This window comes from Phyllostomus hastatus, unplaced genomic scaffold, assembly GCF_019186645.2.
Source record: "Phyllostomus hastatus isolate PE091 unplaced genomic scaffold, TTU_PhHast_1.1 phas_contig_86, whole genome shotgun sequence".
In the NCBI taxonomy this organism is placed as follows: Eukaryota; Metazoa; Chordata; class Mammalia; order Chiroptera; family Phyllostomidae; genus Phyllostomus; species Phyllostomus hastatus.
In genome coordinates this window covers 29315246-29330956 of record NW_025333977.1, presented here as the reverse complement: position 1 = coordinate 29330956, position 15711 = coordinate 29315246, and the positions used below count along the sequence as shown (strand labels likewise).

General features: G+C 38.8%; 1 protein-coding gene across 6 annotated transcripts in view; it reads left to right on the top strand.

The window, feature by feature from the left end:
* The first annotated feature begins 358 nt into the window (after positions 1–358).
* The window catches only part of PEX5L (peroxisomal biogenesis factor 5 like), a 204570-nt gene continuing 189217 nt past the window's right edge, over positions 359–15711 (top strand). For 5 of the 6 annotated variants that reach the window (XM_045851695.1, XM_045851692.1, XM_045851691.1 and 2 more), the window contains exon 1: positions 359–746. In XM_045851695.1, the coding sequence (XP_045707651.1) occupies positions 726–746 (21 nt within the window). In that variant the 5' untranslated portion in view covers positions 359–725. Of the gene's footprint in view, positions 747–15166; positions 15246–15711 lie in introns of those variants that run through there. The other variant, XM_045851694.1, reaches the window with a different exon arrangement.

The window sequence follows — 15711 nt, the reverse complement described above, 5'->3', positions numbered from 1 at the left end:
GTACAATGACGGGTTCAGTCGGTACTGATGGCCCCCCAGAGAAGACAATGCATTTTCCTCCCGCGTTTCTTGCAGCTGGCTCTCGGCTCAGCTAAAATCGCCCTGGCAGCGGCCGCCGCACCTCAACGCCTAGCGTGACCACCACCACCCCCCGAGCACGCGCGGGGTCGCAGGCAGGTGCACACCGCCCTCTGGCCGCTCCCCGCCCGCCGGGAACGCGCGCCGCGCGCGCCCGGCCCTCAGGCTCTGGGCAGGGACGCTGCCGGGAGGGTGGCGCGCGCCCCGCTCGGCAGCTGCGGCGGCTGCTGGTGTGGGCGCTCGCGTCAGGGCTGGGGAGGAGGAGGAGGAGGTCCTCGGCGAAGAGAGTGAGAGAGACATGAGGCAGCCCGGCAGGCAGCGAGAAAGAGTTCGGCGCAGAAGGAGTGAGTTTTAGAGACGCCGGCGAACAGGACCTGCGCCTGCGGGAGAGCCCGGCCGCCCGGCTCCTCGCCGCCTGCGCGCGCTCTCCCGCGCCCGCTTTCAGCACCCCGCGCGGGGAACAGTTCCCGGCAGCGGCCGCGCCGCCGAGGGGCCGCGCCCGCGGGGCACCGGAGCCTGCCACCCGGCCCAGGAGCCCCCTGCGAGAACCCAGGGTGCTCGCCGCCTTCTCCCTTCTGTTCGCGTGCGAGGAAACCCGGGGGAAAGCATCCGGCGGCCTCAGGAAGTCCCGAAGAAGTCGAAGCAGAATGTACCAGGGACACATGCAGGTAAGACCTTTCCATCCTAACTGGAAAGAAATCTTGGGGGCTCGTTGAAGAGCAAGGCGGCTCACCAAGTTACTGTGGTCAAGCGCCGCCTTCACACAGTTCAACAAGTGAAGTGGTGCAACATGACCATGACATTTCTGTCCGGTGCTGCTGGGAAGGCTGGACCTGTTTCAGAGGGAAGGAGAAGGGAGGGAACGACCACCTCGGAACTTCGATTGGGGAAGTTTGTTTTCTGTGCATTCCCTGAGCCTGTTTTTTCAAACAAGCTCAAGGAACCCAAACAGAGAAAACCTGGAGCTGACCGTGTTTCCGTTGTACTCTTCTTGATGCAACTGGGCATGTATGTCAACTGAAGGGCAAACAATAATAGGAAAGACAAAGCGTTTTCCTTTACCATCTGCAAAGGCTTCTTGGCAGTTAGAGCACTTTGCACTTTTCATTATTTTTAAAGTGATATTTTTTCAGTGTTTTGTGCTGTATTTTCCCCCTTACAATGATGGGACATTGTCACCTATCCCTAGAGTTACAAGATGACTGGGGAGGATGAATTTAAACATATGTCCGAGAGGCTCTAATGTTTTTCAGGGGGGTGCCACCTAAGGTTATTAATGCTTATTTGAGCTGAGCTGACACTTCTCTCTGATGCACTCTACTCTCCTGGGCAAAGATTACTTTAACCTTGACTCCAGTTCTCATTCACCTGGTTGGTTCTTCTTTATAGAGGCAGGTGCATGCTTTAGGGGGAAAAACTGAAATACCAACTCAGCTTCATAAAGTGTGAACTGAGCTCTTTTTGCTATTTCTAAATACTGTAGTCATCAGGTTTGATGTTTGAGCTTCCTTTCCATTCCAAAGACAATCAAATACAGTCATTATATGTGGTGCCTCCACCCTAGTGTGTAACATGTGTGAACACAGAAGGTGTTGCTTCTGTGTCTTTCAGAGCAATGGAAAATAGATAAATATGTTGTTGCATATTTCATTTCCAGGGCTGTGAGGAAATTCCTTTGGACTATGATTTAATTTTGTATAAAATGGTATTGTATCATATTGCTAAATTTTGTAAGAATTCTGAATCAGCACTATCAGAATTCCAAAAGCATTTGTCATATTGCTGACATCCTCCTGTTTTGAAAATTAGTAATGGAATTATATCACAGTTGATGGACAATAATTAATGATTGAAGTATATTTCTTAATACATATAATAAATATCATCTGCATGTTTCTTATCAAAGCTACATTAATTAGAAAGTTTAGTAACAAAGAAGCATTCAAACAATGACTGCTGAAAAAATTAACAAAAGATTATTACTATAGTTTTATGCTTCATCTCCACCCAAGAATGGTACTTACAATTTTGTACATTATCTATTATCCTTAAACAGTTTCTCTATAAGAGTAAAAGAGAAGGGTTTTAATAAATAAAGTTATTCTTCAAAAAATTGCTCATCAACACAAAATTCATAATTGACAACTTGGGCAATTTATAAAAACTTTCCATGTCATTTTGTTCATTTGTCTGTTTCTTTGTTTGAAAACACAGTTTTGTGAATGGAAAATTGAAGCAACAATCTGGTAAATTTGTGAACCCCAAAACAATTTTAACTCAATTTTCTGAATATTTCAAGAAAAGATGTTTATGAAACTTGAATTGTCTAGAACAATGTCTGAGAGTTTCATTTCACTTTGAGAGACTAGACAAAATTTAAGTCTCTGCATACGCTCCAGACTTAATGTGTTTTTTTGCTCATGCAATGCTATAACAACAAATATGATGGCTGGCAGTAAAACTCACAAATCTTTGCTGCCAAGTTTAACTTGAAAACGTTACTAAATGAAGACTGTAATCAATATGCTTGCCAAAAGTTAAGAGCACAATAATTTTTTTCTATTTACTATTGACCATTACTTTTAAACATAAAATTTCTAAGACTTTACTAGTTTAGTAGCTATTAAATGATATGATCGTCTCAATGGGAATTCCCACGCCCCAGAAAATAATGTCTATTGCAAACTGATTTATAGTAGTCATTTGCTTACATTTTAAAACCCCAGTCTGTTCCTTAAAGAATAGTATTTACTCTTTGACAAAACCTTCATCATGTTGGTATATTTAGATTAAATAAAGAATCTTTCCTTATCATCGGAAATAGCCCATCTTCCTGGTTGTAGCTAACTCTAATCTCAAGGAAGAAGAAACATAGTCCAAACACTCCAGAGGTTTGTAATTAAAAATATAAATGCATATCTGGTGAAGCGAACTGGAATGAGCAGATTCACTAAAATTTCTGCTAACTTTGGAGTTTGTTTGAAACACTGGCGTTTCTTAGCTGATACCTTAAAACAAGAGTGAAACAAAATATTTGCCGTGATTTGCTGTACCTTCTTCTCTTTCTTGTATCCAAGAGATTTTAAAATAAAATGCTTTGTAAATAAACAACCTGGAGTGAAGGAGGTATGCACATGAAGCCTTAAAAGGTAGTTGAATTTAAACTTCTACAGAGCCTTTATTTTTGCAATTTAATGAGTTTGAAAATAAACTTTTTAAACTCTTGTACATACAGCAATTCATCCAGTTTACTGTAAAAACTGGATTTACTTCAGAAGTCACAAAATTTTAAGAAACACTGCTAGTTCTTTAGAAGAGAAAAGCTGACATCTATTATCGGTAGATACACAAAGCATAGCATAGTAGCATGTATTTTTTGGTTTCATAGTAAACGTCATGGGTATATTTATTAGGAGCAGGGCCCCAGAGTTATGCTATTTTCCAGCTGCCTCACCAGTTATTTCCAAGGGGAACTGATCACCCCAGAAACTGAAGCAAAGGTTGTTTCTTTAGTGATCTAAAGATTTACTTTTTTTTTCCCTTTGACCAAGGCAGCCAGTGGTGATTATGTACTTAGCATCAGTTCTGACAAACTCTCTACTCTGAATAGACAATTTGTGGTCTTATTCCCTCCACTACCTCTGTACATTATGTACTGTGATGCTTACTTGTATGTGTCCATGAGTTAATACTGCCAATTCAAGCAAAATAGTTACTTGGCTCAGTATTTTTCTTTAATCATACTTCTTCCCCCTGGAATTATAGAACGATATAATTTCAATTTTGAACTAACATTTGTGTTTTATTGTTAATAAAGCATCCACAGTAAATTTTTTGTTTAAAAAAAGTTATTTCAGAAGGCAGTGAAACAAAAAATCTGTTTGTAATTGTAATTGATCTCTATTATAGGCATTCAAAACAGGCTTTTTCAACTTATTCAAGTCAGCTGAGGAAATAGTCCATACCCTCTGTCTTTACAAGACAAAAAAACTAAAGAAAATGTAAATGACAAAATTATAAGATTATTAACAGCTCTGAAAGTCCAATTTTATTTGTCTTTCACCAAAGGGTTTTTTTTGTTTGCCTTTATTTATGACTTTGCTTAAGCTTTTCAACAAAAATCTTCCAAGGGGAACAGCTTGGGTAACACCAGTTACGTTAATGTATTAGGTCTGGTCACTTGAGATTCACTTGGGTTCACTAGAAACAATGAACGCAGAAGCCAGTGCAAGGTAAGATTATAGAACGTTGTTTTCAACATCCGTGACAGCAGTTTGTCATCACTGAGATCCTAAGGAAAACTGTAAAATAGACAATATTTTGCACAGGTACTTCACTTCTCTAACAGATCCACTTTTCCCCTCCAGATGCCATCATTTTCAATCCTGTCACTTCTTTATTAACCCTTTGCAAACAAAGATATAATTAATACCAGTACACCACACATACACACCTCACAGTATATTTGCATTTTCAGAGGAAAATCTCTGAAGATTGGTTTGGGGAGGGAGCCAGGGGGTATTTTAAGGAGAATGAAGCAATGCTGGCCTGAAGCCGGAGTTGGTTGGGTTGTGTTCGTCAGGGGTAGCTGCGGCCTTCCCGTCTCCCCTCAGCTCAAGTGAGACCTGCCCTCCTCCTTGAAGTCTTCCTATGAGCTATAATGAGCATTACTACAATGAATTTATTGCCTGAAGTATTTTTACCTAGAACTCTATTGACATAAATTCATGTACAATGAAACTTATATCAAAATTATGACAAAATTATAAGCTTCAGCAAGATTTTGTAGTGCCTTTCTATATATTTACAGGCAAATCATGCTTGGAATGAATGTGATACTGAATTTCTAACACTTAGAAATTATAAACTTATGATATTGTAGAGTATTTGATTAGCCTGAAGATTATATTCCCCAGCCATTCCAGCCAACAGTTTACATTATACACTTACTGTAAGAAACACAGTATGTTCGTCCTAGATTTTATTTATGGATTATAAACATTCTTCCTAAAAATATGTGTTTGAAAAAAATTTATGAGCATGTGAATGTTTTGACTATAAAACATTTTTAAAGAATAAGAAAAGGTTAAAACAGAACTTGTTAATTTTAAAATCCCGAATCTCTGGTAGTACCACTGCCAACCTAGGAAACATCAAGATGCAACACATCATGTAATCAAAACATCTGGTGGGCCGCTTTTTTACACTCTTCGTGGAGGTCACATGTTGCCAGCATAGGCATAAGGTAGAGCTGTTGAAAGGTCTTACATTCTAGAATTAACTTTATGATGCTTTTATGAAATAACTAGTGTGCATTTCTTGCACTAAATGTGAAGGCAAACCCTAGCCAAATGTTTTCTTGTTAAAAGACTTGAGTCTGATCTAGATGTTTTGGGACATCTAGACATGATGTAATTTCAAATACACTAATAGAGAAATTGGAGTTGCCAAGTTTCTGAAATGTATTATCACCTTTTTATAATTCAAATTTATATAAGGAAAAGCCATCTTGAAATATAGCATGTAACTCAGGGATCAGAGAACAGAGTGCTATGATTTGGGAGTTATATTTTTTTTCAGTGGCTCCTTCCTTTATCTCTGCTTCCCCCAATTTAACCAGTCTTCACCTATACCATCCCTTTACTAGGAGTACCAAATGGAAGACTTCTTTCCCAGTCTGTTAAAAAGGATCTTTGTATCTTATCTATTATTATATTATACAGAATATAAACAAGAAGACAGTTAATACCCTGTTGGTTCAATACCAAGATCATTGCTGATTGTTCTGAGCTCAGCGTACAATGCAACACAGTGCCAATATTGCCTCATAACATCATTTTTTACTGATCCTTACTAGTACAATGTATTACTTCTGTTAAAACTTCATTATATAAATGAGCATTATTATTCTCCATGTGAGATTTTACTAAATTGATCATCTTTACATATTATTTTTAGATAATCACTGTAGAAATTTCACAGATGAAAAATAATGTGCTCATTTAGATAGGAAGAGGCTGCTTATGCACCATTTCATTGAAAAGAAGCACACAGAAACCCTGCCGGCAGCTCTGAAAAGGGGGGAAATTGAACCAAGTGGGAGAGTTTGCATTGCAGGTGCACATACAACTCCCCAAAGCCCCTGCTCGTGCACAGAGATTTCAGGAAAAAAAAAAAAACAGAGAAACCCTGCAGTGGGATTTGGTGTGGTCTAAACTTTTTTCCCCAAACAGAATGCCATATGGTGATCTATGAATCATGGAGAGGCCAAGGGAGGATTGGTGCTTCTGTGATGCTAGAAATCTACCTAGGGAGCTACAAAATCCCCACTCCTACATACCGTCTTAAAATGTATGTGGTTTTTAAAGCAACTGGTATGGTAGAAGAATTCAAAACCATTTCCTATGAGTAATGATTGAAGGAACTGGGGATGTTTGGCTTGGAATGTAGACTCAGGAACACCATGAGGACTCTACATAAATATTTGAAGAGTTATTATGTAGGAAGAGGATAGAATTGTTCTGTACAGCCTTGAGGGTTAAAGCTGGTATTGTAACAGTGCAAGGTAAAAAGTTTCCTCAAGATAATGACAGTTAGAACACTGGATACAGCACCAGTTCTCACTGTGGTAAGATGCCTACCTGGAGATGAAGGAGGTATAGAGTGAAGAAGGGGAGCTTACAGGTGAGCAGAGAATAGTGTCCCTGCTTGCCCACAGGCCTCTGTTCCAAGACCATTATGTGTTGTGGAAGAAATCGAGTAAAAAGCACCATTGAGAGCATGTGTGTTTGGGTGTACATGTCTTTGTGTCCCACCACAAAGTGTTGTGGCCAGCTGAAGTAGTGACCTAAAATAAGCCAACTCCAACATACCCGGAGGGGGAGTATTCCCTAGTTACCTGAAAGCATATGGATGAACATCAGATGGAGGCATGCCAGTATCATCATGCCAAGTGATCAAAAGTAGTAAAAGGTCAGAAAATATGGAACTCTTTAAGAAAATGAGAAAGAGGAAAACATTTAAACATTATGAGAAGAAGCAGCTGCTAGAGCAGCAAAACATCTGTTTATCTCCTTTCACATGGGTATTAACTGTAACACACTTATACTGTATGGTATCCTTTGATCATGTGGTGACGTGCCTTCTGATTGGCATTACTATGTGCACATGTACCACCTGGAAGCTTGTTGGACATGCAAACTCTCAGGTCTCACCCCAGACCTAATCAGAAACTGAATTTTTATGCATTTAACATTTGAGAAGCACTTACCTGAAAACATCTATGTGGAGGACAGGGTCTGATCTATTGCACTGAGAACTTAGCAAAAACCTTGACTCTTTGGTAGCTTTCTGATATCACAGTGGTGTGATGAGTCCCCTGAGAGACTAAATAGCAAGAACAACTATCACAACATGTTTGAATAAAATGTCTTCCTTATATTGATATGATAACCTCCAACCAATTGTTTGTAGTTTTTCACCTGCTAAAACCACAACAAACTTACTATGTTTCACCTGAATAAAACAAAGCTTCAAATATTTAGAGAACTATCATGTCCTCATCCCATTAAATCTTTCTTCTCTATAATTAACAGCCTAGTTCACTCAACCGTTCCTCATAATGACATTTCTGATGTTCCAATGTCTCCATGAAAGTACAGCCCTCTGAATAAGACACACTGCTCAAGAGGTGCCCTGACCAGCGTCGAGCACTTTGAAATTATTTATTTCTTGGGACCGACATCTGTTCAGACAGCTTGAGACTGCTTTAACATCTTTAAACTAAATTGTTCTCCAAATTGTTCTGACACTTCTATTCTCTGCATGACATGGGAATTTTCTCACAGGTAGTAGGTCTTTATATAAGAATAATCTTGGATCCGAATGTGCTCGTTAGGAAAAAAACGGCAAATGTGCTCATTAGAATATTCTAAGTTAACATTTCCTTTTGTCTCTAACAATTGCACTAGTATTCAGTTTTGAGGTCATAGAATCCTGGGTTTGAAGGCCTCTAGAAAATGTTTTGTGTCCAAGTATCTCATTTCACAGATGAGAACACTGAGGTTCAGAATAGTAAGGAATTTGCTCAAGAAGTCCCATATAGGCTAGTTAGCAGAGCTAGTACAGGAATGAAAGCTGCCTTGCCCCAGTGTACTAGCTACCTCATACTATTATTCTTTACTTTGATGCTTATTACAATAAAAAGTGTACATGAAAGTAAACATTATAATAAAACACCAGATGTTTCCAAATGTCCAGGTTTTTGACACTTAGTCATAAAAAAGTATATTTTTCTGTTTTTCAGTTTTAATATAACTATTTGACATTTATGTGGTCAGTATTAGTAGTTGTTCGGCTAACAGTGGAATAAAATCTAATCTGTAAGTGTATTTTAAAAGTTAAATGAGACACCATGGAAAGCTGTATCATTTATTTTCCTGAAGGTGCTCCTCACTGTCTCTACTTAGACTGACCAGGTTGACCATTTTAGTGAACTGATTGGACAGGTTCTTGGAACTAGCTGCCTAAATATACAAGTTAATCAATCAGGGGTTCTTGGTTCTAAGCAACAGATACCAACTCTGGCTCATTTAAATAGAAAAAGGATTTAATAAAAGTATAGTTAGACAATTAATGAGCATAGGAAGAATAATAAAGGCAGAAAAATCAGTATTTTGAAATCATAGTAAAAATTGATTCAAGTGAGAATAATCAATAAATGCTAAATTGAGGACGTCTGAGGAGAAATATGATAGTCTGAGGAGAATGGCAGTCTGAAGAGAAATAGGATATTTATATAACATGAAAATATCACCCATATAAAGTTACAAAAGAAAACAAATAGTAACTTTTCAATGGAGAAATTGGACAGCACCCTAAGTAATCAAAATCAATGTCACCAATAAGGTGATTATCTGGATGTCTATCTCTGGATGTGACGCCCTGAATAGGACACAGTATCATTCATATAATGTTGCTGTTGAGAATGCACAGCCTGAATCTAATCATGAGAAAATCTCAGAGAAACATAAAATGAGGGACACTCTATAAAATAAGCAAATTATATTTCTCAAAAATATCAATGTCATGAAGAACAGAGAAGAACTGAGGTGTTTACAAGTTAAAATACTAAAGAGAATGACAGCCTGAATGAAGCCTGAGTGATCCTGAACTGGAGCTCAGAACAGGAAAGAAAATCACTATAAAGCACAATCGAAACTTGAATATGGACTGGAGGTTAGATAGGCATTACTGTTATATTTCTTGGATTTGATAACTAGCTATGGCTATGTAAGAGAATATTCTTATTCGTTGGAAATACATTCTTCGATATAAAGAGGTGAAGGGGCATAGTGTATGTAACCTACTCTCATGTGATCTGGAATAATTACAATAATAATATGCATGATATAATTACAGAGAGAGGTGGGAGGAGAGAAGAAGAGAGAGGAAGCAAATATAGCACAATGTTAAAAATTGACAAATCTGAGGAAAGGATAGTATGGAAGTCCATTGTACTATTCTTGCATTTTTTTTCTGCGTGCTTGAGATATTTTAAAATAAAAAGGTTTTTCTTTTAATGCTTAAAAAGTATATTGGAGCATTCACAGACTCCTAGAACTAGGCTTGAGATGGAGGGACCAAGCAGGGGCGTGGCCCCAAACTCCAAACCAGACTAGTACAGGTCTCACTGCTGCCCTTACAGGACAAGCAACATCAGAGCTTGCAACCCTGACACCCTCACTGGGCACGGGTTCAGTTGCTGGCCACTGCTGCTGCCCATGATGGAGCTTCAGCTGCTGCCCTCCACTGTCAGGATGAGGTCTCTACCACAATTGCTTTTATGTGCCCTGAAATTCCAGTTCAAAGTGGGGGCAGGCATGGACGGCCAGTGGAGCCACATTACACATCCATACCCTGTCTGCAAGATAGCCTGGGAAAGTTCACATCTGCTTACCAGCAAGACTCCAGAGTGGGCAATTTCCCAATTGTACAGTCTAGATTGGGAAAGTTAAAAAAAAAGCCAATGCCCACTATAACATGTTATAGATATTGCTTGAAAGTAAAATAAACTCCTCTCTATCTTGACTAAAGCCAGTCTGCCTTGAAGGAGAAGAAAATAATTCTCTTGAAGCCCTGTGCTTATTTGTTACTACCTTCCATTACATGCAGGCCTGTAGCAGAGTAGTATAAAGCTAGGGTATATTGGTTTTCTCAAACATGAAGCAAAGAAGAGCAGAATGATCCCTCCTTCATTCATCAACATCCATCTACTGCCTGCTCCTACTCTTTTTGAGAAATTGGGAAGAGGCCTGTGAAGAGTTTAGTAATTAATCATTGAATTAAAATACATATAATGAACCCTAGTGATAAGAACTTTTGTCCCTCCATATGCAGGAATTTAATGTGGAAAACTGGACACATTAGTGTTTCATATTCATCCAAAGGAAGATTATAATCAAAATGCCCTGTGCACTTGAGTCATTAATATTGATATGCAGTCTATTAGACAAGATTTATGTAAGACAAAAAGAGTGTTCTTAAGCTTGGGGCAAGATTAAATGAGAACAGAATCTTGGAGATATAAAGGTCTTTAGAGTTCACATAGCACAACTTTGTCATTTCACATATGAGGAAACTGAGGGTTAGGTCTTGATGGAATTAATTCTGGAATTAATTGCTTCTCCCCAAAATGTAAAAAAAGGCATGCTAAAAGGCTTCCGATGGCATGCATCTTATATCGCATAATAGCCCGTCACATTTAAAGAGGCTACAAAAACATAGCGGTTAACAGCTTGAGCTCCAGGATCAGATATCCACAAGTTCAAATCCTAGCTTTATCAAATCCATGTATTATATGTGTGATCTTGCTCTGATACCTTATCCCCTCTAAACCTCACTTTGTTCATCTGGACATGGAGATAATAAATGTACCCATACATAATGATGACTTTGTAAGGATTAGCTCTTATGTTTTATAGAGCTGGCAAAGTGTTTCATTCACATTGTGTATGGAGGAAAGAGTTTAGTTCACAGCAGTGCCTATTGTTCTTGGTTGTTTACAGTGGTGGCAGATGCTTGATTTTCTTGTTCTCTCACAGTTCTGGATTTTCTTTTTTTATTTTTCCATCCCCAAACGTTTGTCTCCTGTATACTGAGTATTTACTTCACTTTTAATATTCCACTCAAATGTTGTCTCCTCAGTGAGCACTGCTCTGCACCTCCACCAACACCCTTCCATCCTCCTCCCACACCAAACACACACACAATGCAAACTTAGGGATGTCTCCTTTAATGCTCCCTTAGCACCTTATGTGCATCACTAATACCATTATTGAACTATAGCTTTAGTCATTTAATTTTGTCAGTGTCCCCAACTATTGTAGGCCCATCTGTGTTAGTGACTATATTCAACAGATTTAGATCTCTGGACACTGGCAGTACTAGGTACATACTATTAATGTAGTATTTATTGAATGAATGAATGAATGAATTCATGGATGAATTAAAGAATGAATGGTTGAAATACTTAGAAGAGTCCCTTACTGTCCTGAATAAGAATGCCAAAGTGGTACATTCTTTCCGATTCTAAGACACACACGGCCCCAGAATCTGGTCTATTCCCACGAGTTTTAGGAGTGAATGCATAGCAAGGGAAGTTTCCACACACTTGAAAGGGAATCAATTGCAGGGAAACCTTATAAACCTTGTAATTAGATTGCCACTGTAATTAACCAACACCCTGCTGTCAAAGCAGCCTATGCAGTTTAACGTGTTCAACCTCTTTAAAGCCTGAGGACAGTCTGGGGCTGCTGACTTAAAAATGTGATAGATTCTCCTAATGGTTTCTAACTATACCTCTAACTGGCCAAGGTCATTTGGAATTACAGTCCATGCCTCTAAGGTTCTAGACACCCCCTCACCACCTTGGCTAATTGTCAATAGTGATTTTGATTCTAGTGCTAACACACACACCTCTGAGACCACTGAGACAACAGAGCATCACAGTCACAACTGCCCTAGGAGGCCATCATACACTTACACCCAGTTTTAAGTGTTGCTTATACATCCAGCCCTGACTTTCCTGGTCACACACACACACACACACACACACACACACACACAGAAGGAACTGCCTTCACAGTGGTCATCCATGGGACATGTCCAGTTTGTGAGCCTATCTAATATGATCTTATTATTATGTCTCCCGTAGTTACTCTGATATGGGCACCAGACATATGGAGGCATAATTCTTCCCACTCAGATGCAGGGTAAATAAATTCCAAAATCACATGTCAAAGCTCTCCAATAAGAGAGGAAGTAACTATGCCGGTGATATGTGCCACCTCTGGGCAAATTATAATAAGGCACCCTCTCTGGGTGGGCCAAATAAACAGAGTCTCCTTTTCTCTGGAGGACACAGTCCCACACACAGACCCGCAATTTGGCAGGTGAGGTTAGAGGGTTGGATTTCAGACATGACTTGTGCCCCTACATCCAGACATCCCTGTACAACCATATGTATGGCTCCGAAAGGAAGTCTCTTCTACCGACAGTTGTGTGTGTGTATGTGTGTGTATGAATGAGAAGGTGTATGGAGCTGAAGAAATTAGCTCTATTTACCAAAGATAATCAAACACAGATTGGATGTGAGTTTGCTGATGCCTTCATGGATTCTAGGGTCGTAGTATCATCAGGCCTTTAATTAGCAATACAATACAACTCTGAGTGTTTGGTCAGGGCAGATTTCCCAGCTTATTAGTAACCAGATCATGGAAAATACTTATTTCTTATGAAGCCAAAGATCAACCACCCCTAGTTCTTCAAAAGATATGCTATTTGGGAGGATGCTGCTCTACTTGTCTCCATTCCGCAAATAACAAAAAGTACTTTTCTACAAAACTATTCCCAATATGACAGAACTCTTGACTGTGATAGAAAACTGGTAATCTCTGCTATGATAGTCACTTTTTGTGAGAGGCTCATAAAAATTAATCTTTAGAGTGCTTCAGTGGGGTTGACAAAAGGTAGATATTTTATCTTTGTCATGCTGATAAAGAGAATGCAGCTCACAGGGCTTGACTGCTTCACCCAAACCTCCACCATCGTGGATGGTGACTAAGGACCAGAATCTGGGTCTTCTGACTTTTACTCTATTTCTTGAGTCTGCATAGAAAATTCAGTCCCTATCTCCATATCAGTACCTCAGCTATTGCAAAAATAATTCACCTACAAATTTGCATGTTTTCAGGAACATTGCATAACCTTGGACAGTAGAAACCTTTAGTGCATTCTTCCTACCATTTACACAAGAGAGATGCTAAATCCATACAGCTTTATCAATTGTCTGAACTATATATATATATAATGTATCTATATCTACATCTAATCTAATCTAATATAAGCTTAACACCTTGAGCTTAATAAACTTAATACCTTTTTGTGTGATGGGGAGTCAGGAAAACAGTGAGACTGTGGGATTAAACAGAGCTCAGGAGCCTAGTGCAAAGTCATCTTGTTGCCTATGTAGAAACAGAATCTTGGGCTGTGCATATTAATCAAGCCAAGATATGCCCCCCAAGATCTGTCACTTACCTAAATATTTTATTTTAATGTTTTATTTTGTAATTTGTTTGCTATTATAAAAATATTAAAAAAGAATATGGTGGTGAACCAGATGTTTTATGTTTTACTTGGATATTTTAACCTTTATTAAAGTCATCTTTAAAATACCTGACATTAGTATTGAAAAATTAGTCACTACTTATTTGGGAGACATTTCTTAATTTTATCTGCTCTTAGAGATCCATTTATTTGCAGGGAAAGAGAAACTACAAGCTTTGTTGGAAAGAGAATTTCTAAAGGGCAGGATAAAGACAACTGTGGTAGAAATAAGCATAGATTTTATCAATCTCAATTAATATTAAAATATCTACTTGAAATAGAGCCACTCTTTCCTAATTCTTAATATTAATTTTAAACATTCCATTACTTTAGGAGAAGAAGGCCTAGAAGTAACATTGTAAAACATTATAAAATTTAGAATATGATAGTGTTGATCAAGTAACTCAATGTAAAGTTAAAGGTACCAAAATAAAAATCATATTTGCTTTCATAGTTGATTATATTAAAATTAATTTTTTCAGGGATATACTTCTACCACATTAATGTGATTATAGCCTGGTATCAGAATCAATGATAAAAGGATTTAAGTGTCTGTATTATATCAAGGAAGCATTAATCTAACTAATCTTCTATTTTAAGAGCTAAAGTATAAGTATGCTGCTCCTAGCTTATCAAAAATTATTTTCCCTATGGCTTTTACTGCACATAATTCTGTCATTTTTAATAAATGCTTAAATGAACAGTCAAATGTTTTGCAGGTAAAGAAATGTTAAAGTGACTAAAAGCTGAAATCATAGTTATCCTGGCACCTATGTTCATCCTAAATATACATCTACAAAACAATTATTTCTTCCCAATTAAATACCAGTATCACTGACTGACCACTACTACCTGATCCAGCTCAGAGTCAATATTTCCAGGCTAGACTCATCACCACCACCAACCTTCATAAAGCTGTCTTCTCCTATTGTCCTGGATTGTTAAATAATACAACTACCTACTCAATTACCTAAGTCAGAAACCAGAGAATCATTCCCTCTTTTTTCTGCATCATTCTCCAAATCTAATGCCCTAGCTCTTCCTCATTCACTCCTACTCTGCCCTTTCTCTCCATCCTCACAGCCACCGTCTTAGATCACGTCATCATCTTTATTTAAAGGGTCATTGTGCCCTCCTCAACTAGTCTTTTTGTTGCCAGGGTCACACATACCTTACCACCATCTTTGCTACAGCATGAATTTGATCAGATTCCCCTTCCATTTAAAGTTCTTTCAAGGTGCACCATTACCTATCACAGTGTTTTTCTGAGCACAGTCATCTCTAGAATTGTTATCAAGAATACTTGTTGAAAATGTGTATCACTGAAGCCCACTGCAGCCCTGTTGAAGGTCAGCTTGGTAACCTGCACTTTAACACTCTGTAGGTGAATTCAGTGCACAATGCAATGTGAAAGCGTGGCCTCCAGAATAAGAGCTGACCCTAAGGCCTACTTATTTGGCCTTCACATCTACCACTCTGCCATAAGCACCCTGGACTAAAATGTAAGTGCTTTACCAAACTGCATCTGCGCTTCCAAGCCTCCGGCCTTCTCCCATGACATTCTCTCTCTGACCAGAACACCGACCATGTCATCCACTTGACTAATCCTTCCTCATCCTTCAAAACTCAGTCAAAGAATTATTTTCTCCAAGGAGATTTCTCTGAGGTTCCATGGCTGGGGTACTCTCATAGCACCCTGAGTCTGTGCAGACCTGTTTCACCTCCCCTCACCCTGCTTTCTGGTGAGTTCCTTTGGCTGTGTCTTGTTCATCTACTTTTTTACTTTAATTTACTGAGGTGGCATAGGTTAGTATAATTATATAGGTTTGAGGTATATAATTCTGTAACACATCATCTGTATATTGTATTGTCAAATCTCCTTTCACCATCATTTATCCACCCCTTTACTCTCTCCTACTTCCCCCAACCTCTTTCCCCTAGTAATCACCAGATTACCAAGGGAGTCTT